At 53.3% G+C, this 23,928-nt stretch overlaps 1 protein-coding gene and 1 long non-coding RNA gene across 8 annotated transcripts in view; one reads left to right on the forward strand and one right to left on the reverse strand.

Annotated features, from left to right (window-relative positions):
* LDLRAP1 (low density lipoprotein receptor adaptor protein 1) overlaps positions 1–7,529 on the reverse strand; it is a 47,493-nt gene extending 39,964 nt beyond the window's left edge. For 5 of the 7 annotated variants that reach the window (XM_060141018.1, XM_060141017.1, XM_060141016.1 and 2 more), the window contains exon 1: positions 7,332–7,529. In XM_060141018.1, the coding sequence (XP_059997001.1) occupies positions 7,332–7,419 (88 nt within the window). In that variant the 5' untranslated portion in view covers positions 7,420–7,529. Of the gene's footprint in view, positions 1–7,327 lie in introns of all 7 variants that reach the window. The other 2 variants (XM_060141019.1, XM_060141020.1) reach the window with 2 other exon arrangements.
* On the forward strand, positions 6,695–18,741 carry LOC132515097 (uncharacterized). Its single transcript, XR_009539041.1, has 3 exons — positions 6,695–6,756; positions 14,083–14,385; positions 18,649–18,741. It is a non-coding gene; the product is annotated as an uncharacterized LOC132515097 (long non-coding RNA).
* Positions 18,742–23,928: the final 5,187 nt, after the last annotated feature.

Consider the following 23,928-nt stretch of genomic DNA (forward strand, 5'->3'; position numbering starts at 1 on the left):
CTCCCAAACTGAGACCCAGGTGAGGAGGAATTTGTTAACCTGTCATCCAGAGCCTGGCATGCAGCTGGCATTCCTGAGTGAAGGAACCCAGACAACCCCAAGGCTTTCAGGCCTGCAACGCCCCAACCCCATCCTCAGCTCTGGACCCTGGACCACTGCCCTCCAGCCTCTGCCCTTAGGCCTCCACCCCACATGAAGCCAACCCCCACTGAGAAGACCCCAAAGTGACCCCATCCTCTGTCCCATCAACCATGAGTCTATTTCATTTGATCCTCCAAAGAGAATCAGAAAGTCCCCGAGGTGTCCCAGTCCTGGGTTTGGTGATGGGAACCCTGGAGCAACTCAGACATGGGCCTTGCTCTCAAAGAAACCAAGAATATTGCCACCGTCAGGGCAAAACAGAGCTACAGTAACAACAAAGCAGCAGCTCTTACCACTACCTCTAACACTCACGGCTACCTCGCAAGCTGGCATTCTTTCATTCCCATTTCACAGAGGAGGAAACTGAGGCTCAAAGGACAAGTAATTTGCCAAATTATTTGTCTATTTGACACTTAAAGCCCAAGTTCCTAACCATCAGGCGAACGCTATCTTGCCATGAGGCAAACTACCCTCAGTTTAGCAAAAGGTCATGGAGAAGTTCCTAGAGCCAGAGGTATTTCCCCCCATAATTCTTAATTCCTGAGGCTTCCTCTCTGTATGGAGATGCCTGGACCACCACTTTCAACTCAATATTCTTCTAAGCAAGGGCGGCAGACTATGTGCTGCCATGCCTGTCGCCTGTGTCCTTGGCAGACATTGCTAATCAACTGCAGCCCTATTCCCTCTGATTTAAAGGCTTCGGACTGTTTCTCAATAAAAGGCTCCTGGCTGGCAATACCAATCCATCAGGGGTGGCCTTGTTCATCTCATTACCCATCCCTGCCCCACAGCAAACATCCTTCCTCTCCCCATTTTCACGTCTTCTCTCTCCCATTTCCGCCAGCTCAGCCCTTTCCTGGCCCCTCTCCAAATCCACTTCCGCTCCCTCCATTCCAAAAGGGCCAAAGCTTGCCAAGGTCACAGACGACCTCTTTGCTGTCAAAACATTCCCCAGTCCCCCCTGACCTCTGAAATACTCAGCATTTTTCTGCAATCCTCCTTCCCTGGCCTGACCCTTCCCCTCTTCTATGGCCTCCTGGAACAGAGCCCTGGTAGACTGGTTGCCACTCATCAGCCTCAGAGACCCTCTGCCCAACCTCCTCACTTGACAGATGATAAAACTGAGGCCCAGAGAAGGATGGGACTTGTGCAAGGTCACACAGCAACCAGAGGGACCCCAGCTCCCAAAGCACTACAGGCAACTCCCACAAGGACTGTTGCGAAATTAGAGGTTGCCCAGCCTCGTCTCCCCCCCAATATCCCTGCACGCAAGCACACGCACACACATGCAGGCACGCACACAGCAGATGATCCAATCAGACACAGCTTCTTCCCATGACGTTACATTTACTTTCCCACTTCTGTGCCTTTGCTCAAGGAGCTCCCTCTACCAGAAATGCCCTTCCCTTTTCTTGATTGAAACCCCTCGCACCCAGCCTCCTCCAGGAAGGCCTTCTTTGAGGCAGTATAGCCTAGTGGTTAAGAGCAAGGGCCTGAATCCTAGAATCCACTGAGTGAGCCTGAGCAAGTTAATTTCCCTGAGCCTCAGCTCTCTCTTCTATAAAGTGGGAGAAGCAAAAGTCTCCAGCTCACAGGGCTGTGGTGACCCTTTGAGGAGATAATGAGATAATAAAATGTAATGAGATAATGAGACAATAAAATGTAATGTGCTTAGCACAGGGGCCCACCCATGGTTTTGCCTCCTGGGGCCTGTCCCTGCTGTCAGGGGTTTCTCTGCCCCTCCTGAGTATGGATCTCCTTCTCTTCCTCCCACAGCCATATCACAACCACCAAGCTGCTGCCTGCTGTGTGTTTTCCTCTTGAAGGACTGCCACGCATGTCTGCCTCCCCCAGGAGCTAGTATGGAGAAGGGGCATCCCCGCTCAATGTTGCTGCTGTCTCATTCTACTTCTCCCTGCCCCTCCCAGGCCCAGCAGAGATCCTCCTGCCCCTCCAGGGAACCCTGCCTCCGCGCCCATACTTCTGGGCATGATTCATCTCTTCAGTGAGGTATAAGTTCTCTCACACCCCACTCCCTCCCTGAAGAAACCGGAACCAAAGAGCACTCAATAAAGACAGAGGTAGGGTTCACTGCCACACCGGCCCGGTCACCATCCAGCCACCTCCGATAGGCTGGAGGCCATGTGCTCCTTCCCAGGAGGAGCCCAGGGTTTCAGGAAGAGCTCCCGGAGGCCCCCAGGCAAATACAGGCCTGAGTCCACAGCGCTGTTCCGGTCCTCGTTATTTTTGGCCCGGTCGTGGGTAATGACTGCACTATTTTAACTTTACGATTTTACAGATGACCTGCTGTCAGAATTAGCTGGGGATGGATGGACCATATGCCCAGTCTAACTTGTAGCTGCAAACATATACTCTTTTCTTATTAAGCGGGCCCCTGCCCAGGCGTCAGAGCTCTTGTGCCCTTGTGCCCCTTCTGCTGCCCTGGGAGACCCAGCCTGGCTGGTGCCTGGAACATCGGAGCTGCAGCCAAACCCATGGGCCAGGGGGGAACCTCCAGCAGGGGTCCTGGCCTCCAGCCTCCTCCGGCCTGGTGGGGATATGGCCTCAGAAGCCACAGAGTGACACCTCAAAAGAGGACCCAAGCTCTGCTGTGACCTGGAGTGTGGCTGCTTCTCTAGGCCACCGTCTCCTTATCTGACAAATGGGCTCAGGCCTGCAGGAGCATCATCAGAAAAAGGCTCAGCATGTGAAAAGTGCGAGGCAAATTGGAGAAGTTGTTAAGACTATCAAAAGAAAATAATAATTTCAAAAAGGTAATTCCCTGCGGTCCAGTGTTTAGGACTCGGCGCTTTCACTGCGGGGGCCCGGGTTCAATCCCTGGTCGGGAAATAAGATCCTGCAAGCTGTGGGGCACGGCCAAAAAAAAAAAAAAAAAAAGATAATAGCAGCAGCTACCATTCCTAAGTACCTACTTTACTGTAAGAAAAAAATATGCTGTCAAGGTTAAAATGATGAGGTCTGGAGACGGGCTGTGGGGTTCATAGTCACTCTACCTCCCTGGTCCTTGGTTTCGTCATTTAAAAATGGGGACAACAACTGTACCCACCCTATGGGGTTGCTGTGAGGATGAAATTAGTATACACGAGGTAGGCTTAGAATGGTACCTGGTAGATACCAAGTGTGAGTGTTGTGTCATTACCAAGGGTCAAGTGCAAAGAGCCTTAATGTGTACATAGCCATTTGCAGTACTTTATGAGAAGAGTCAAGGATATAGTAGGACTCCCATTTCACAGATGAAGACACTCAGAGGTGTCTGGCCATGACTCAGTCCACAGTGCTGGGCCTTGAATCCATAGCTGTGCTCTCTGCCCTCTCCTGCAGCCCACCAAGCCCCTTCCCACGAGCAGGGCCAGGCTCGGGGTCATCCAAGAAGAACGGGTATCCTGTCCTGGAGGCTGCCTGAAAGGAGCGTCTGGCTCACTTTCAATGGGCAGTGGGTGACCTGACTCCTTCAAGCCACACACCCCTCCCTCTGCCGCCAGACCTGTGAGAAGCAGCGTCCCAGCCTCCAGTTAAACGTCCCTTGCACTTGCTGTTCCCTCTGGCTGGAATGCTGTTCCCAGATTCCTCCCTCCTTGTACTGTATTCATATGTGTGTTCCACACCTTCTCCGAGAGGCCTTCCCTGACCCCCTGCACTGACACTCTCAGTGCCCCACCTTTATCTCCTCGGTGGGTACCATTTCCACACACGCCACCTGACACACCACTCTCTGGCTGCCGGAGACTCAGATGCCCATGGGGGCTGGGGCAGTAAGAGCTCCTGTTCCCAGAAGCCCCCTCCCACCACTGACAGGAACTGCCCCTCAAATGGAGTAACTGCTCCAGAGCTCCCCACAGGTGGCATCCCAGCCGCCCACAATGGAAACTGGCTTCATGTTGTCCACTCTTTGGACTCCTTTCCCTTCTTGCTTCTCCTACGAACATTTCCTGGGATCTCTTCCCAAATAAGTGACTTTACTCAGATCCCTATCTCAGCATCTGCTTCTAGAAGAACCCAAACAAAGACACCACCCATCATTTCCTCACCCGCTTTATCTTTCTCCTCTTGGCGTCACCACTACCCACAAGCACCCCACTTATCTACACCCTGGTCATGCTGTCTACCTTCTCCCCCAGAGGGCTGGCGCTATCCGAAGAGAGATGGACGCATTCCGCAGACTCGCGGACACCTCTAACAGTGCCCGACACACAGTCAGTGCTCAATACGTATTATGCTTTGGGCTTTATTTATATTTTTCATTATAAACATTATAAATAAGGATGAATAGATCTTCCGTCCCCCGCCTACCACCATGAACCAGCTTTGTTGAAACCAGCTTTGTTTTTACCCATTCTCATGGAGTTCTCTGACAACCCGAGGAGGAGGAGCCCGAGGGTCAGAGGGACTCCTCTTGGAAATAAGCGTACGGAGGGGCCAGGGTGAACCACCCTTCCAGGCAGCTGGACGAAAGGAAAACCCAGGGCAGGGACTGAGACAGAATATTTATGGTTTCCAAAGAGGTGGGGGGAAAAGCCACGTGTGGGAGAAGGAGAGAGCCCTCCTTCAAAGTCAGCACTAACTGGGAGACAGGGAGCCATGAGGTTCGGGGCAAAGAAAGCTGTCTGCCGCTGGCTTTGCTCTGGGACCTCAGGCAAGTCCTTCTCTGGGCTCCAGTTTCTCTGCAAATAAAACAATGATCACGCTGATCCCAGCTGAGGGCCTTGAGGGGTGAGGAGCAAGTCACAGCCGACAGCGGGTATCAAATCTAACCTTGTACACACTGATGTGTATAAAATGGGTGACTAATAAGAAAATATAAATAAATAAAAATTAAACATAAAAAAAAATCTAACCTTAACTCCAGTGGCTTCAACCTGGCCCCAAAACTCAAGCACAGGGCTCAGACCTTCTTGAGGGTTGGGTCCAAGGCCTGGCTGGGACACCACCACAGGCCAGGCTGCCCCAGCACTTCCACCCCAGACACACCGCATGGCTTCCCTCTCTACTTGTGGCCATGTCGGGGCCAGTGACTCCACTTCCCTGAGCCTCAGGCTCCTTCATCTGAGAAATGAATCTGATAGGAATCCCTGCTCTGTCACCTCTGAGGAGCAAATGCACTAATGGAGGCAAAAACACTATGTAAAAGGTAGAGGGACAAAAGCAGTAGTTGCCATTTACTGACCTCTTTCTCTATGCCGGGCAAAACATGATTGCAGTTAACCTGCACCCCCCCCCCCAAATATGTGGAGGGTACTCCTGTTATTAACAGTTTACAGATCAGAAAACTGACTTAATAACCAGGGACAGGTGGGGATTCGACCTCGCTTATTCTGGGTCTAGAAGGCTCCAGGATGGCACTCTGGGCTTACTGGGATCTGCCTAATAGGAAGGCTCTTCTTTCCTCTTCTTTCCTCCACAGACGTAGACAGGCTCTGAGCCCCAAAACTCTTTCCACCACACTAAGTATCATGTTGAAGGTCCACATGACAGGCAGCGGGAAGGGGAATGGGGGAGAAGGAAACCACCAGTTAGGTGCCAGAAGGAAGTGTCACTGTCAACAACCTTCTCAACATCCCTACCGGGTTAGAACTGTTATGTCCATTTTGCGGATGAGGAAACTGAGGTTCGGAAAGGAAAAGTGACTTGTCCCAACATCAGAGCAGGCAGGAGAAACTCTTTTCCACCATCCAAGGTGGCTAACTCTCACCCTTCCCCATATTGAGTGAAGGATACCAAGAGAAGGGGGGCTCCTGAGTTTCCTTCCCTTGCCCAGAGCCCCACCCCCCTCCCTTATCCCTAGAGAAAACTGCAGGGTTCCCCCACTGGAACAGGCCGTCATTCTCAGTCCTGATCAAATCCCACAAATATTTAAAGGAGCTATTTTGGGAGTCAATAAATGTGGGAGACGGGTGCATCCCTGGCTAGTCCAGTCCTAATGGTCTCTGACCCCACCCCCACCAGGAGACACCAGCCCACGTTCCCAATGCCAGTCTTGTCTTGGTTTAGGAGGCAGGCACAGCTGGAACCGCACAGCCGGGCAAGAGGCGGGGCAGGGCAGGCTCCCTAGGCCCAGACACGCTGGTACTCCTGGGCCTCTCCTGGGCCTAGCGAACTAGGGCTCCCCTGGCGGAGCCCTGGAAGGCCAAGAGGGAAGGGGGTGGGGTGTGACTGTACTGACAGCGGCTTCCTGGTGCCTGGAGAGGCCAGGGTCCCAGGCGGTTGGGGCATGGGGGGCAGTGTGCAGGAGTCCTGGCTTTGGCTCCATATCTATCAGGAAGGCTTGAGTGACCCCAGACAAGCCCCTCCGTTTCTCCTTGTGAAAAGGGCTGGGTTTCTCAGGCCTCAGGGGAGGGTGCCAGGTGACGGGCTCCCGGAGAGTAACTGGAGACAGGGAGAGGAGGGGGAGCCGGATGAGGTTCCTCTCAGGCTCCCAGACGCCCCTGGGAGAGGTGGCGGCAGAGTCTGCCATTCGCCCGGGCGCCCAGGGACATCGGAAGTTCAAGCGGGGAGGTGCGAGAAACAAACAGGTTTCAAAAATAGCCAGGAGGCCGGCCGTGGCACCTGGACCCAGCCAGAGGAGGGGACAACGAGGTCTAGATGGGCCGGTGTGTGGTAGGTACCTCCCGAGACCCCAGGTTGAGCCTCGCCCCCAACTTCAAGTAGGTACCTGCAAACCCGGGCTCACACTGAGTCGGCTTCTGGGCGCCCGGGAGTCAAAAGGTAACCTCGTGGTGGGGGAAGGGGGCAAGGGGTCTCCCGCCGGCCGCTGACCTCGGGGCCAGAGTGCTGGGGTGCGGGATGGGGGTATCTTCCCAAGCCCCTGCCCCCTGCTCCCTCCCCCGGGTACCGACGCTGAACTCCTGCCTCCCCTGGCTGTCCAAAGAGAGGACGTGCTGGGGTCGCGCAAGTCTCTTCCTCTGACCTGCAACCTCCCTCTGACTGCAGCCCGCACCTGGGGACCCCGAGCTCCGGTTTCTTCCCCCAGCTTCTGCCCTTCCTCCCCAGCCGCACAGAATGGGGACGGGAGTAGGAACGCAGCTTGACCCTCGGCGACCCCGAATCCCGCAGGGCCGGGTAAGGTCGCTCCGGACCGCAGGGCGCGACTCAGGCCCTGCCTCTCCCCACCCCCGTCCCGGGACTCTGAGGAGGGGCGTCCGTGCGCCCCGACCCCCGCCGCACGCACTCACTCCGGTGCCGGCCGCCGCCCCCCCAGCTCTGCTTGGCGAGGCTGGGGCTCCTGATCAGCGCCCGCCCGGCGGACTTGAGTGCGTCCATAGCCGCTCGGGCCGCCGCCGCCGCCGCCGCCGCCGCCGCCGCCGCCAAAACTCCGTCAGGGAAAACTTTCCGCCGGGGCCGGGTGGCTCACGGGCTCCGCGCTCCTCCCCTCCCCCGCGCGAGCTCCGCGCCGACGTCCGCCGGGGCGGGGCGAGGGCTGGCCAGGCTCCGCCCCCGGCCCCGCCTCGCCCGGTCTCTGCCCCAGTTGCCCAAGGCTGTCCAGACAAAGGGCGCCGCTGAGGCAGCGAGCCGAAAGCCCTCGACGCCCTCTCTTTTCCTCTATCTTCCCAAACCCCTTATTTCCCACCAGGTAGGAGGCTGAGGGTCCGAGAGCCGCTTCTCCCGCCGCGGGAGGCGCTGGCCTAGGATTTCTAGACAGCTGAAAGTTACTTGGAGACCATTTTACAGATGGGGAGACTGAGGACGGGAGAGAATGGGCTTGTACAAGAGGAAGGTGATGCCCATCGCAGTGGGAGGCTTGGAAAGAGCTGACGGTGGTAGAATTTTGCTGGGAACAGGGCCGGAGTATAAAGTTTGCCTTAGCAAGACCCGTTGGGCACTTTACTCGCCCAACAGACTCATCCTGCTCCCTGGCACCACCTGGGCACTCTGGGCTGCGCCCTGCCCACCCTACTCCCCAAGTAGCCTCAGAGGTGGTGTGGCCTTGGTGTTATGCTCTGAGGTGTGGGGAAAGGAGTCTTAGTTCTAGCACTGACTTTCAGTGTGACTGACCTCAGGCAAATCCTTCCCCTCTCTGGGTCTTAATCTTTATCTGTAAAGTGAGATGAGATCCTGTCTCTAGTGATCCTTCCAATCTACCAGACCTTGACCCAGAGCCTGCCCTGCTTGATAGGAGGCACTTCAAGAGGAGTCTGGATTCTAGAATTCCTCAAGCACAGATGTTCTAAGTCCAGGATTTAGAATTCTCTCTAGAATCCTGTACCTTCTTGTCAGGCTTTACCAAAGGGAGTCAAAAGGAGAGCACATATATCCAGGCCACAGCCTGGCTTCTGGGGGGTGGGCATGCTGCATCAGTAAGGTGACCTTCCGTCTCTGGGATTGCTTCTGGCTCAGAAGGCAGGAGTCCTGTTCCCATGTTGGGGGAAAAACAGGACTGTGCTGTCACCAGCGGGACAGGGAGGCTGGCATTCCTCTATAAGCTAAGTGCTTTTTCGGCCGTTCTGTCCTTTGCTTCAGCGACACTGCAGCCAGCAGTAGACCCACTTTACAGATAAGAGCCCAAGGCCTGGGAGAGAAGCACTCACTGCAGGTCTCTGCAAGTCAGAGGCCAGGATCGAACTCAAACCCAGTGCCTTAGGCTAGAGTAGAATGCCAGGAGTCTGAACTCAGCTTTCCTCCTTTTGGCGGTTGTGAATTCACCTTTCTGAGCCTCATCTGTATAAGGGGCAACAATACCTATTCCACAGGGCTGTCTGTAATAAATAACATGAGTTGGAAAGTCTGAGTCTTCTCCTTAAGAAGAACTCACCTATAAACTTGCCTCCTCCAGGAAGCTTTCCCGACTACCATCCATCAGACTTCTCCTTGTGGGATGCCACAGGCCTGAGCTTTCAGCAGTATTGCAGCTGCCCATTTCTACTCTATTTGCTTCCACCAGACTTTGTGTCCTTCAAGGGCAATAAGTTTTTCTGATTTATCTCTGAATCCCAAATGCCTAGCAAGGGGTCCAAATGGAGTTGGAATACAGTCAGTGTTTCTTTCCTGCCTCCCTTCTTCCCTCCCTTCCATCCTCTCTCGAGCTTTTCACCACATCAGGCTAACTTCTCCTGCAAAGGGCTGTGGTGATGTGTAGGTAGGTCCTCAGGGCTGAGTCCCCCAGCCCTGAGCCAGCTAGGCCCTGGGGCAGAGAGAACATTCTGGAGCCTGAAGGAAAAGTAATCACCCAGGGCTGGCTGGTGAAGGGCAGCTGGTGGTGTCCGGCTGGCAGGGGGTACCATATGGGCCTGGTAAGCAGGCAAGCCTGGGCACTCTGTGCTGCAGTGAAGGCTGTTTCCAGGGCCATCTCATCCTGCCGGAGGTGACCTGCTGGGAGCTATCAGCCATGCATCCCCCGCAGAGGGGCAGCCTGCTTGTGCCCCGTCTGCCAGTCCCAGAAACAGAAGCAGAAACAGAAGGTCAGAGCTGCGAGGGGCCTCCTCTGAGGTCACCATGTCCAAACCCTCATTTCACAAGTGAGGAGCCTGAGGCCCAGAAAAGGGCAGAGACTTGCCCAAGGTCACACAGCAAGCCTGGACCAGAAGCCAAGTCTCTTGCCTCCTAGCTTGGATGCTTATGAAAACAGAGAGGGAGCAAAGAAATCTTGAAAGTACACCAGTATTCAAGAAAGAGTTTTAAGGTGGCTTTTCTTTTTTGTTTTCTTTTTTGTTTATCTGATCTAACTTTGTAAAAATTTTTACAGTGATCATATGTTCTTTAATAATCAGAAAGGAAAACAATAAATAAAAGGGAGGGAAAAGCTACCTATGGGATAACTGGCTTTTGTCTTTAGGAAAATGATATCAGAATTGTAATCTTACTGTTTTCTCCCCCACTGGCCCCTCATGGGACCCCAGTGAGACAGTGGGTGCCAGGGAGCTGGGAGGGCTCTCAGCTTCTCTCCAGCCATCACTTGGGCTTGCAGTGGGACCAAGACCAAAGCCTTAGACTGGGATCAGGAGCCCTGATTTCCTCAAATAATCTGTCTTCCTGAGCTAGTCTCTTCACCTGACTAGGTCTCAGTTTTTCCATCTGTAAAATGGGAGTTTTTACAGCAGAGTGTGTGTTCCACCGCCCGCCTCCCCTCACCAACCAGCAAAGCACAGTGGTGAAACCCATGAACACTAGAGTCTGGGATCCCATCTCCCCCATTTCCCTACTTTATAACCTTAGGCAAGTCATTTAAATCCCACAGTCCTCAGTTTCCTTATCTGTAAAAATGGGTGGCTGTAAGGATTAAAAGAGTTAACATTTGGGACATCTTTAGAATTATGCTTGGCATATAATAAGTGCTATTTATGTCACATATTTTAATAAAACTAAAATCACTTTCCTCACTGGGTGAACAGTGAAGATGGAGTGGTTATTATTACCATAATTCCTGACTGGCTCCCAGGGATGGGAGCTCTCTTGGGATTGGAACCAGCCTGGCCCAGTCTGAGCTGTGGGTAGTTCAACCTCTCCTCATTGCTCCCCCCACCCCCACTCCCCTCAAACCCAGGTGGGAGACAGCCCTTTCCCAGGGAATCTGAGGGAACCTGGGTTACTGCCCTGGGATTTCTGATTAGACTTGGCTCTGACCTTTCACCCAGCCCACAGGGCCTCCTCTCCTGCCTGCTGTGTCCCACCGTCCCAGCAGCCCCAACCGATCGCCTCGGAACCCTTCCCTCCTCAGACCTTTTCCATGCTCCTTCCTCGTGCAGAAACATCCAGCCAGGTCACCTCCTCACCTTTGCCCTGAACATCTGGTTGGCCTCCTCCCCAACACCTACAGTCACAGCTACCCACACACCTGTCTTTCCTCCCCAGTAGGCGCGCGTGCGCGCACACACACACACACACACACACACAGACTCCTAGACAACTGTTTGATCTTGGAGTTCTATATACCTGGGTTCTAAAATCAGAGGCTCCGTCTATATACACGCAATGTTAGCTAACTGGGCCTCGGTTTCCTCATCTGTACAATGAGGATATCACGCGCTTTAGAGGGCTTTGCAAGGCTGCAGTGAGATAATATATGGGAAATGCTTAGCCCCATGCCTGGCGTGTGACAAGTGCTCAGCAAATGGTAGCACTGGTTATCATTCATTTTTTATGGTTCTTGGTGAAACTGTTTGCTTTCCGCAGCAGCTGAGCATGCCTCAAGCACGGGGGCTGGAAACGTCATTCACCCCAGGGTACTTGAGAGCAGCTCACCAGTGCCTGGCACAGGGGAGGTGCTCAATACACATCCAAGGGCTTGACTTAAGTTCTGTCCTCTGGTTCTTAGAGTGCACCCAGCAAGTGGGTGACCCTCTGCAGTTGGAGAAGCAGCAGCACCTAAAGGGGCTGGGGGAGGTGCTCCTGAGGGGCCCCTACTGGCCCAGACTGCCCTCCTGGGCGGGACCAGCAGCTGTCTCCTTCTCAGCCTGGACATCCATAGGGATGTCTCTGGCTATAGAGCTGCTGAGCTAATTAAGAATAACAAAGCACCGTGTAATTGCCAGCAACTGATGCATTCCCTGCCTCTTCCTGCCTCTCCTACCCCTGCCCTCCTTGGCACTGTCTGGCCTGGAGGTCATTGCACAGACATGAAGGTAGGCAGAGTGGCGAAACTGAGCACAGGCTGGTGTCAGGAGACCTGGAGGCTGGCCGCCTCTGCCACCCTCTTGCAGTGGACCCTGGGCAAGGAAGTTCCCTTCTTACCTTGACTCCATTTCCCCATCTGCAGGGCTCTTGACCTCGTGTTAAGGGGAGGGATAAGGCTAAGGGACTGGGACAAGGCTCTGCCGAGGGACTGGGCTGCACCTGCCACATGGGTCGAGTACAGCAAGGCAGAAAGCCCCAGGTTTGAATCCCAGGCCCGTCCCTCACCAGCTGTGTGATCTTGGGCCACCCACTTACCTTTTCTGAGCAACAGATTCCTCATCTCCAGAATGGGATTTGTTTGAGAGTACTTAACTCTTACTAGGAGAACCTGTGTTGTCCTCAACCTGTGCCTGTAACAAAGATCCCTGGACAAGCTCATCTCTATCAAAGTGGGTGCAGAAATTAAGGGTTGAGAACTTGTAGAGCAATTTGATAGAGTCATTTTGTCTTGAATCTCATAATGAGAAAAATAGGCTTGTAGTTTTTAAATTTTATTTTTCTAGTAATTCATTTTCCTTGTATTTAACAAAAGTATTGGTCTGTGACAGATTAGAACATTTTAAAGAACAGTCCTTTTCCACAGATGGTTTGATAAGCACTGCTTCAGGGGATTTTGTAAAAACAGACATCATAGAAACCCCGCCATAATATTTCCATAGTTCTAGGAATTTTCAACTCCTGTGGCTCCCAAAGCCTGCAGGATAAAGACCCAATCTCTTTGCCTGGCTTTCAAGGCCCTTCTCACTAAAATCCCAACCTTCCTTCCCCATCACACACTCTCATCAAAGCACCCTGTTCTCTCATCCTTCAAACTTCCTTACAACTCCATGCCTTTTCCTTCCACCTGGCATGCCTTTCTCCACTTTGCCCTAAAACTGGCAAACTCCTATTCATCCTTCAAGACCCAGACAAAATGTCCACTCCTGGGAAACCTTTTCCCATGCCACCCCTGCACCTGCCCTAGGCAGGGTTAGGTGCTCCTTGCTCTGTGCTCCAAGTGCAACGTGAAACGTGGAGGCAGGACGTTGCAGCGGTTAAGGCTACTGACAGGCTCAAGGGTCAGAACAATGAGGATTTTAGACCTGGCCTTGCCAGCTGTGTGATCCTGGGCAGATGATTTCATACTATTGGGCTTCATATTTCCCATCTGTACGGTGCGGTGTACGGTGAGGAGTAGAGGTGATGTGTGAAAAGTTCCCAGCCTCATGACACATGGGAGAGACTGTTGTTAGTGTTATCCCTCTGGTCTAGAAATCCCCAGGTTGTCTTTTCTGTCTCCCTACTAGACTGCTTGCTCCCTGAGAGCAGGGATACTTGAGAGCATCTGATGTACCTGGGTGTTTCCTGGGCCCAGTGCAGGGCTTGCCCAGAGGCTATGTGTGGGACAGGCTCCCTGCCCTGAGGTGCCCATGGCTGTGGCTCCCTTGTCGGTGGAGTGCTTGATCAATCAGCTCTGCCAATGTCCATGGTGTAAATACGTCCACCGTGGCCGACCTTAAGTTACCAAAAGTTTAACAACAGCTTGCCAATTTCCTGAATATTTAACAGTCTGCTCCTGTGAGCCACCCAGCTCCAGCGCCCCTCCTGGTATGACTGCTCTGAGCAGAAGAGCAGCCATCACAGGTGGCCTCCCCCGCCGGCCGCCCCGCGCCAGGCCAGCACATCAAGGGCCACCCGGGGAAGGGCTATAAGGTCAGTCATGCCCCACACAGAGGTCCTTACTCATCCCCCTCCCGCAAGCCTCCAGACCCTTTGTTCTCTGGGATAAAAGCCTGCGACCTCCCTCAGAAGGAAGAAGAGAAGCTGGGGTAGTGGGCCCAGCTGACCCATCCATCAGTGGCTCTTGGGGGCCTAAGTGAGGCGGGGCGGGGGCTATCTCTGAAGCCAACAGGGGCCAATTTACTATAGTCCTGTCCCCCCAGCTGTTGCAGGCTAATGAAACCAAGCCCGGTCCCAGTGTCCCTTGGTCCCAGTGGGATCCAAGAAAGCTTGTGTACAAGCTCCTCTCACCTCCTTCCCTTCTCTCCTTTAGTCATGCCAGCCTGTGCCCAGGCAGCTCCCTCCTCTTACAATGCCCTCCCCTTCCCACCCCCAGCTCCACCCTGGGAGAGCCCTCCCCTTTCAGTGCCCAGCCCAAGCCATTGAGCTATACTTCCCAGACCAGCGGACCTGGTGGATGCGTGTCTCCCTGGGGGCCCCTTTACGGGCTGCTTGCCCACAGGCCTTGCCCCCACCCCCTACAGCTGTGGTTCCCCTGGGGTGCTTGTTAAAAATGCAAATTCCTAGGCAACACTTTCAGAGTTTCTGTATCCACAGGTGAGGCCCAGGAAATTTGGATTTAGAGGACTTGAGAGCCTGAGCTTGAACAGCCCTTGAGAACCTGAGCTTGAAAAGCCCTTGAGAACCTGAGCGTGAAAAGCCCTATCCTCACGTGCTGGGATTGTGCCTGATTTACACTGAGGCCTCATAGTGACCCTCATCAGGACCAAGGGCTCCATAGGCCTCGGTTGTATTGAATCCAGTGTCTGTTACTGAGGCCACCGTGTCTGGAGGACCCATCTTCCTGGCTCAGCTAAGGGCCCTTCTGTCCTCACCTCCTGGGGGCCTGAGCACTGACAGGTAAGTGGAAGGCGTCTCCATTCTCCGAACACTGCTGCTCCAGCTTCAGTCTCCTTACCTGTAAAATGGGCAGAGATACTATCTACCTCCTGGGTTCACTGTGACGATTAAATGAGATCATGCCCACGGGGCTGTTAGCACCATGCTTGACACATAGGAGGTGCTCAGAAATGGTCAGCGCTTAGAGGAGAATCCCAATGCCTGGCTTGCAAAGGCTGCGTGAGCTGCCTGCTGCCTGCCTCTCCCACCTCAGCCTGAAGCACTCTCCCCTGCCCCTGGCCTTCTCTTTGTCTTGCCTTGGATCGACTGAGCTTGTTTCCCAGCTCAGGGTGCTATAGGCTGAACTGTGTCCCCCTCAAACTCACATGTTGAAGCCCTAACCCCCAATGTGATCTTATTTGGAGATAGGACTTTCAGGAGGAAATGAAGATTAAATGAGGTCATAAGTGTGGGGTCCTAATCTGATAGGATTGGTAGCCTTGTAAAATGGGAAAGAGGAATTTCTCTCTCTCTTTGTGTGTACACACTTGGGAAAGGCTATGGAGGGCGTAGCAAAAAAGGTCTATAAGCCAGGAATAGAGAGCTCTCACCAGGAACTGAATTGGTGGACACCTTGATCTTGCACTTCCCAGCCTCCCAAACTGTGAGAAAAATAAACTTCTGTTGTGGAAGCCACCCAGTCTACAGTATTTTGTTATGGCAGCCTGAGCTGACTAATACACAGGGCCTTTGCACATGCTGTGCCCTCTGCTTGGAATAATTTTCCCTGATCTCACAGTGGCTCCTTTTTGTCTCTCAGATTTTGGTCTAAATGTAATGTCAGAGAAGCCCTCCTTGGCCACCCATCTGAGGAAGTATTCCAGTCACCTGATTTTAATTCTATGTAGAGCACTAACATGTCCAATATTTTTCTTGTTCTTCCTTTCTTTGCTTATCATCTGCCTGTACGTCACCAGAATCTCATCTCCATAACAGCAGGAACCTTGTCTTTCCTGCTTGGACCATAGGCAGCAGACTGGAGGCCCAATAAATATTCGTTAGATTGTTCCTCTTAAATATCCAGAATCTGACTACTCACCCTCCAGGCTGGTCCGAGTCACCATCATCCGTCTCCTGGATTATGACAGTAGCCCTCTGCTTGCCCTCCTGACTCCCATAGTCTACTCTCAACCCAGCAGGAATCCTTGGAAGACCTAAGTCTGATCGTGTCACTCCTCTACTGAAAACCCTTCCTTGGCTCCCCCCTTCTCTCAGACTAAAAGCCCAAGTCTTTAAACTGTCCCCCAGGGCCTTGCACAACCGGCCCCTCCTCCCTGCAACTCCAGTCTCATGGGCCTGCTTGGTGTTCCTTGTTCATCCCAGGCATGTACCCAACCCCGGACCTTTGCACTTGCTGTTCCCTCTGCTGTAAACATTCTTCCCTCTGAAATCTTCCCTCTGAAACATTCCCTTTCATTCTTCAAGTCTTTGCTCAAACATCACCTTCTGAATAGAACTTTCTCTGAACATCCATTTAAAATGATAACCTTTCCTCCCTCCAGGGCTGGCTTCTGGGAGCACACCAGGCCCTGTGCTCAGAAGGGCTCCACACTTGGCATTTTTTGCTCCTCCATTGCTGTTTTGAAATTCTTAATAATTTTATCTTTGAATTTGTGTTTGGTAAGAGAAGTCTGATGGGACAAGGGAGCACCAGAGACTTGGCCTCTGCTCACATGTGTCCCAGCTCTCACTGCCTGCTCCCCCGTGTGTTAGTACCTCAGGCCCCCCTCTGCTCCCTGCAGCTGTCTTTGGTGCCTGGCAGGACCCTGTGCCCCACAGAGTCTTGGGACAGGGCATGGCATCAGCCGTCCCCAACCTGGGCTGGCAGCACCACTGCACACCTTGTGGGTGACTGGCCAGAGGCCACATCTCAGTGGGGGCAAGACCCCAATCCAGGTACTAGGCACATCCTGGGATGGAAATTTAAAGACCCCAGGACATCTCCCATCTGCCAAGGGTTGGAGCCGTGGACGCGTGGGAAGGAGATGCCTGGGTTGACTTCCCCACCCCCCACGCCCATCTGGGGTGTCTGCCTCAGTCCAGCATCTGGCGGGAGGGAGGATTTGGGAGGGGGAACCGGGCAGCTGTCAGGCTCCAGAGAGAGGGTGTGTCCTCGTTGGTGGGGCAGGGCCCCTCAGTGCCTGTGAGAATCTTCACCCTGAGGGTGTTCCTGTGGCCGGCAGCGCTCCCTCAGTCTGTGGCTGGGTCATTGGTTACTTCCTCCTTCCAGTCTTCCTGTTGGCCTCTTCTGGCGGGCTTGGGGCACCCTTGGGAATGAGCCATGAAATACCAATTGTGTGATTTCCATGATTCCACGAGTGAAATGCTCTGACATTTGCATTTAAAACTGGCATTGCGCAATATAAAGATGGATAGTAAAACTCATGTTAATAATTTAAATTTTTAATTTTTCTTTACTCAGAGAGACATTAAATAGCAAATAGAAACACAGTGATGAGAGAGAGACACTGACGAAGGAAGTTTCCTGTGTACCATACCTTTTCTCTTCTTTTTGAACAACAGCCTACGTTTGCATTTTGTGCTGCAAATTACATAGTCGGCCTTGCCTCCATCTTTCCTGGTCTTGTTGTTTTAAATAGCTCTCACTGCATCTCGGTGCTACATGATTGGCTTACTTCTTATGGTTGTCTCTTATGGTCTGCTCTTCCCACTAGAATGTAGACTCCTGGAAGATGGAGCTTCTGTCTGTCTGGTTCGCAGCTGTATCCCCCGGGTACAGAGGTGCCGAGTACATTGCAGGTGCTCAGTAAACGTTTGGGGAATGTTGAATGAATGGATGTGATTTGGGAAGGCTGGGAACCATCAGTCTTTCCACTGCCTGGCCATCTGGGCTCCAGGCCCTCCCCTGGCCCATTTTGGCTCAGACGACTCACATCGGAGCCTTGTGGTTCCGGCATTTCCTTTTCAGACCTCAGTGCTTCAGCCTTTCTGCCTCCTGCCAGTCCCAGCATTGCTGGTGTGAATGGCAGCCGCCCTGAAGGCCGTAGTAAGAGCTCCCCAGATGCCTGGGCCACAGGTTTCTCTCCTTCCTGGAATTCCTTAGGTCATTTCCATCCATTGTCTTTGGTGGCAGCTTCTCGAGTTGGTCTTTCCACCTCAGGAAGGTTCCCTTGCTGGTTTCCCCATCTGCTGCCAGGTTCAAATCCTTTTTGGCTCCAAATCCTCTCTTGGGGTTTCCTCGGCCCCTTCTGCCTCTAATGGCCAAGGTGACCTTGGGCAAGCCTGCCACTCTCTTCTGGGGAGACCCTTGTGAAATGAGGGGGGCTGCTTTTGCCCTCCTCCCAGGGAAGGGCAGCAGAGGCCTGGGTCCTTTGGAAGAACGATGCTGATACAATGAAGGTTACTTCTTTCACATCTGAGTCGCCGTCTGTCCTGCAACCCGGTGCCGCTTGACCCCACTCTCTCCCCTCCCTCTTTAGTTACACAAGAAACAGCCTGCAGCGGCCACTGCCCCCGGCCCCTCAGCCATTCCTCACCCATGGGATGGGACACAGCTCGTCGTGTGGGAGTGGTCCAGACTCTGCTCCCCCTTCTCCTAAAGAGCATTCTGGGTTTGATATTCAGCCATTTCTCCCCCTTCCTTCTCTGTTGTTGAGGGATAAGGCTCAACTCCTGTTTCCTGAGGCAAAGAAACCCCCAAACAAAGCAGCTTAAAGAGCACAGAAGTGTATTCCTCTCTCACAAAACCTCTTCGGCGAACGTTCCAGGCCTGGGAGGCACACGAGCATGCAGAGACCCAGGTTCCTTCCACGGCATGGCTGTTGCATCTTGTCAGGCTTTACTGTCACCACGTCTGGTCTCAGCCAGCAGGGAGGAAAGAGAGGGCACCCACTGACTGAAGGCCAAGGCCTGAACGTGGCCTCCATCACTGCCATTCACGTTCTAATGGCCACTGCTGCAAGGGAGGCTGGGAAATGTCCAACAGCATGGCCACCTGCCATGGAGGAAGAAGAGGATGGTTTGGGAAGACGACCAGCTGATTTACACCTGCCTTCTCTCTATGAAGAGAGTCTGGGTTTGAGACAAATTGGTTTCTAGGTTTTGTGTCACAGGACCAAGAAAATGGGTGGAGAGAGCCTGAAGGGGAAAGTGAGAGGAAAGGGACAGGGACATGGAGGGAAGCAGCTTTGAAGAGCATTAGACCAAGTCACAGTTGGAGTTATTTTTAAATGACTTTTGGTTAATGGTCTATGTCTTCTGAAGTGCTCTGCCCTCCTGGAGCCAAGACGGGGCCTCCTGGGGTCCCAGGATACATGGGTTACCATGCTCGCCGCACTGTGCCTGCCGAGACTGGGCTACGAGAGAGATCCGTTCTCTGCGCTCCAGGAATTCACAGGCCAGTGGGGCACACAGACCTGGGATTAGAGGAGAATCCAAGCGGCTGAAAAGACATCAAGGAGGGAATTACCGTTGGTGGGGGAGGGGCAGACGAGATAGGGCATAACAGGGACCCCATATTCTAGGTTTACCTCTGCCTGTGGGAAATAGCTCTCTAACGCATTTTACTAGAGTGATAAAAAGTAAAGGGAAAAAGATTGAGTAAAGAATCAAGAAACTTGAGTCCCAGCCCCGCTGCTTTGTGTCCTAGGGCAAGTACCCGCCCCTCTTTAATCCCCTTCTCTAATCCCGCCACTGCGAGCGCATTTGCGCATTTGATATCCTCGTAGGAAGTACTGAAAGGCACCCTCACCAGTGGACAAAATGCAGAAAGTTGCCGCCTCCAGCAGGCTGACGCAGGCCCCTCGACACAGAGGGTGACACACAGAGTGGGGACAGGCTGGATTTCAGCCACACTTACCTCTTGACTCCACACCCTTTTGAAGTGCATACCACGCACAACTGTGTTTAGGCAGCCGCCTTGCCAACCAGCCTCCCTGAGACATCGTATGATCCCAAGGGGGCAACTGCTGTGAGAAGGACTCAGAACCCCAATGGCCCCCAGGAAATCCTTCTAACCAGCAGGGCTCTTTCCCTCATGTTCTGTGGCACTGCTGGGACTGGCATAGGGCAAGTGAGGTATCGGGCACACAGGTTAACGAAGCACTCACTTTCAGGGTGACCACTGGGAACGCACGCCGCCATAAATTTTGTGCCCTAGGCACCTCGCCAGCCTCACCTTAGTCCCGACTCTGCCCTACAGGATGCCCACAGATCTAGGTGGCGGTGTTTTAAAGGAAGGTGCCAGAAAACCATCTGAGGGCAGCTTCCCTCAGCAGCAGAGAGCTACACCCAGGAGCTATGGAGGGGGTGAACCTGGAAGAAGAGGCACAGGGCAGGAGGGGCACGGTCCAGAGAACCGGGTGCCGGGAGAGGCTCTGTGCTGGGAATCTCAAATTCACCTGAAAAGATAGGGAGGGAGAGGGAGGGCCAGGTAGTCAGACCCCTCGTTTGTCATCTGAGGGCGTTGTAGGAAGAGCTATGGGGGAGGGGTGGGAAGAGAGGAGGATGGTGGTTCCGGGGCCTGAGCCATAGGTGACACAGCAGCCTGGGGCCAGGCTGGCTGAGCTCACCCCCGAGGAGGGAGGATGCAGCACCTGAGGGAGGGTGGCCTCCACCCAGGAGCTCGCCTTCAGGGCCACCAGCACCCTCCCCAGAGCTGCTCTGGAGTCAGGGAGCCAGATGCTCTGAAGACAAGGACTCAGGCCACCGGGAGTCAGTTATGACACGTTCAGTCCAGGGTCCTTCCAGCAGGAGGATACCGGGATTAAATCGCCCCACCTCCCAGATCCCGAAACCTTGGACTGTGTTTCTCAAACCATGCAAACATTCAAAACCACTTTCACTTTTGCCTGTACTGATAGCTATTTGGTGCTTTTTGAAAAATCAACTCATCTTCACTTAAATAGTTTATTTTCAAAGGAAACTACGTAAATGGAAAACTGCATGATTGCCATAAACAGGAGCTAAGTAATGGCATGAGTATGACGTTAATCACCAGTGTTCTTAAATTCTAGCTGGACCCTGGTGCCCCCAGGGTTCTGGATTTGAGGGCCAGTCTCTGTGTTCGAAGGGAGGTCAGCAAGGTGTTAAACACGGAGAGCACCCATCCGAGACTCTCCTTTTTCATCAGAAATGGAATCACTTTCTCCCTCGGTGAGTCCGTATCCTGTGCGCCCACTTAGCCCATCTCGTGAATGTGTCCCCTCCTTGTGAAAGACTGTCCCCTGGAGTCCTGAACTTAAGACAGCAAGAGTGACCTCTCATAGTTGGGCGGGGTGGAGCTGGGGCTCTGGGTATGGGCTGGGCCCCGAGCTGTACTCCCAGCCTCAGCCTGGCTAAGCCTGTCTCGAGTGAGTCTTGGACAGGCCGGTGTTGATGCCCTCAGCATGTGGCAGAGGGGCTGGCACACAAAAGGTGCTCAATAAATGCATGAATATAGAGCCCTTGGAAGAGGGGATGGGTCCAACCTCAGTGAGCCTGTGGGCGTGACTGCAGCGATGGCTCCCAGGGGCTGGTTCGTCTCAGGGTCCAGCCTCATCCCTGCCATGGGGGGCCCACTTCTGTGGGCCTGGAGGGGGACAGAGAGGGACATAATCCCAGAGAGAGACTGTTGGGAGGGAGAGGCACGTGCGAAGGGAAGCCAGAGGGTTTGCTGCTGTGGTTTTGTGGTGACAACTGTGTCCCACGACTAGAGCAATGATAAAAACAGGAAGTACGGAGCGGCTGGGACCTTCCCCGCCTGACTTCAGCCTTGCCTGACCCCAGCAGCCCTCTGTCCCCTCCATATCCTCATGCACCGCTGGTCACCTGTCTGGCGGGAGGAGCTCTGAGAAGGCCCAGGAATCTCTCAGCACTCGCCCAGCCCCGCTGCCTACCCTCTGACACGCCACCACCGCAGGAGGGGCACTGGCGGGCTGTGGGGCACGTGGGGGCCTCGTCCAGCTCTGCTGCTACCTCACGGTGTGACACTGAACGAGCCCTCCCTCCCTGGGCCCGGCTTCCCTACGACTGAATGGAAGTGGCTGGACCGCTGACGGCTCTTCCCTCCCAGGCAGGCATCCCCCAGGATTCTGGGGGCAGCAGGAGAAGCGCCCGGGGAGACCAGAGAGGGGAGGCAGCGCCTGCCACGGTTGCCAGTGTACGCCCAGCTCCCTGCAGGCTCCAGGACCGAGCTGCGTGCCCGCGCGCACGCACACACGCACACACACACACACACACACACACACACAGCAGCGCGCACACACACAGAGGAGCGCACACACACACAGGGCGTGGGCACAGCTTTGTGAGTGAGAGTGCACAGTTTACACACCTGACCCTGCCTGCCGGGATCAGGGACCAAAAAGAAGAGCAAAAATAGCCAGGCTCCACCACGGCTTTGAAGGGCTCTTGGGCCAGTGGAGACAGGCCAGTCCACAGAAATGACAGCTTAAAGACCAGGCTCACAGTTTGGGGGGGGCGCAAACAACTCTGTAGGGGAAGGGAAGTATTTCTTATCTTTCCCTTATTAATTATTCTCATTAGTTATTTATTTTAATTTTTTATATTCTTGAGATATAATTCACATGACGTAAACGTCACCATCTTCAAGTGGGTTGCAGTACAGTCACAATGTCGTACAGCCATCCCCACTATCTGATTCCAGAACGCTTCCATCAGCCCAAAATGAAACCTTGTATCCATTAGCTCCTAACTCCTTCTTCCCCCCAGCCCCTGGCAGCCACTAGTCTACTTTCTGCCTCTATGCATTTGCCTATCCTGGATACTTCACATAAATAGAATCGTATACTAGAAGACTTTTACGACTGTCTTTTTCACTTACCTAAGTGTTTTTAAGGTCCATCCATGTTGTGACATGCATCAGTACTTCACTCCTGTTTATGGCTGAATAGCCTTCCATTGTGTGGATAGACCACGTTTGTTTATCCGTTCATCTGTTGTTGAACATGTGGGCTGTTTCCACTATTTGGCTATTAAAACCCATCATTCATCAAGTTCTTTCACCATGCTGTTCTAAGAATTCCACAGGGTCACGTCAGGTAGCCCCTCACACCAATGAGGTAGGTACTGTTCTCATCCCCTTTATGCAGACTGGGAAGGGGATAGGCTCAGGGACTTGCCTCAGTGAGGTGGTGCCTGCGTCTGGACTCGAGCAGTAATGTGACTCCGTTCCAGGGCAGAACACTTTATTGCCTGAGGAAAGCCCCGAAGAGCCCTCTTTCTCTTGGCCCCAGGGAAGAGCAGCGGTTGAGCTGGTGGCTGCTCCTTCAGCCCCCGTGCCTGAGTGCCTACAGGAGCAGAGTCTCAGCTGAGCCATGATGAACACACAGTGCCTGCAAGCAAGCTTTGTAGTTCTAAGCTGTGAGGGTATTTGTTACTGCAGCAGAGCCTGCCCTGCCCTGACTGACACGGCCCTCCTGTGGGCTGGGACCCATACAGCCTCCGTGCTCGGAAGAAAGGCCCAGCCTTGCACAGGCACACATGCAGCTCGGGTATATTTTTGAAGCAATTAGCTATGCGCCCAGTTGTTTAAAAACCAAGATCAAGCTGTGCTGCTTGAGTTTCCAAGGGCTCTGCGTGTACATGTTGAGAGCTGGTTTTCAGGAAAGATCTGCACAGTGACTGAAACTTCACCCAGAGGAGGAGAGGCTCTCTTCTGGATTAGCCTCATCCTAGAGGTTGTTTCCAGATGCTCCTCACGCTCCTTGACAACAACAGCTCACCTCGGCAGAGAACCAGAGCCAACAGTAAGGATTTATTGAGAATTTACCAGATGCCGTGCTGAGCACTTTTCATACATTTTCTCCTCCTAACCTATGGAATAGGTGCTTTTATCATGCCCCTTTTCCAGCTGAGGAAACCAAGGCTCAGAGGGGTAGAGAGACTTGTCCAAGATCCCAAAACAAGCAGGCGGAAGAGGTAGAATTTGAACCCAGGTCTGCTTACCTCTAGAGCTCACATTCAACTCAAAAGTCATCTTGATAACTCATGACCGACTCAGCATCGACCAGCGCCTTGTGTTAGAGCTTACGGTCAGGTCTCCTTGTGGAAACACACCATGGCGTATAAACAGAGCCCAGGGTTAAAAGTCAGGAGCCCTGGGTTTGAGTTTCAGATCCAGCTTTAACTTACTCCATGGCTTAGGGCAAACTCCTCCCCCTCTCTGGGCCTCAGTGTCCACATCCATGAAATGGGACCTTTGGACTAGATCACTGGTTCCAGTGTTTGCTGCACATCTGAACTACCTAACAATCTGGTTAAAAATGCTGATTGCTGGGCTCTTTCCCAGACCTGCATTATCAGGAACCCTGAATCCACAGGTGATTTACACCTGAAACAAGAATTGGGAACCCTGCTTCTGGGAGTTTCCATAGCTCAGCCTCTGTAAGTCTATGGAGGCAGAGAAGACCGACCCATTAACCATGCCTGGCAGTCTGAGTCAAAGACCAAAGAAAACAGTTTCTGGACAGTATGTTCTGGAAAAATCTAGAAAAGAAAGACGTTGGTTGGACTGTGGAAGTTGGGGATGTAGAAGCGGAAGCT

Source organism: Lagenorhynchus albirostris, chromosome 2, assembly GCF_949774975.1.
Source record: "Lagenorhynchus albirostris chromosome 2, mLagAlb1.1, whole genome shotgun sequence".
NCBI lineage: Eukaryota > Metazoa > Chordata > Mammalia > Artiodactyla > Delphinidae > Lagenorhynchus > Lagenorhynchus albirostris.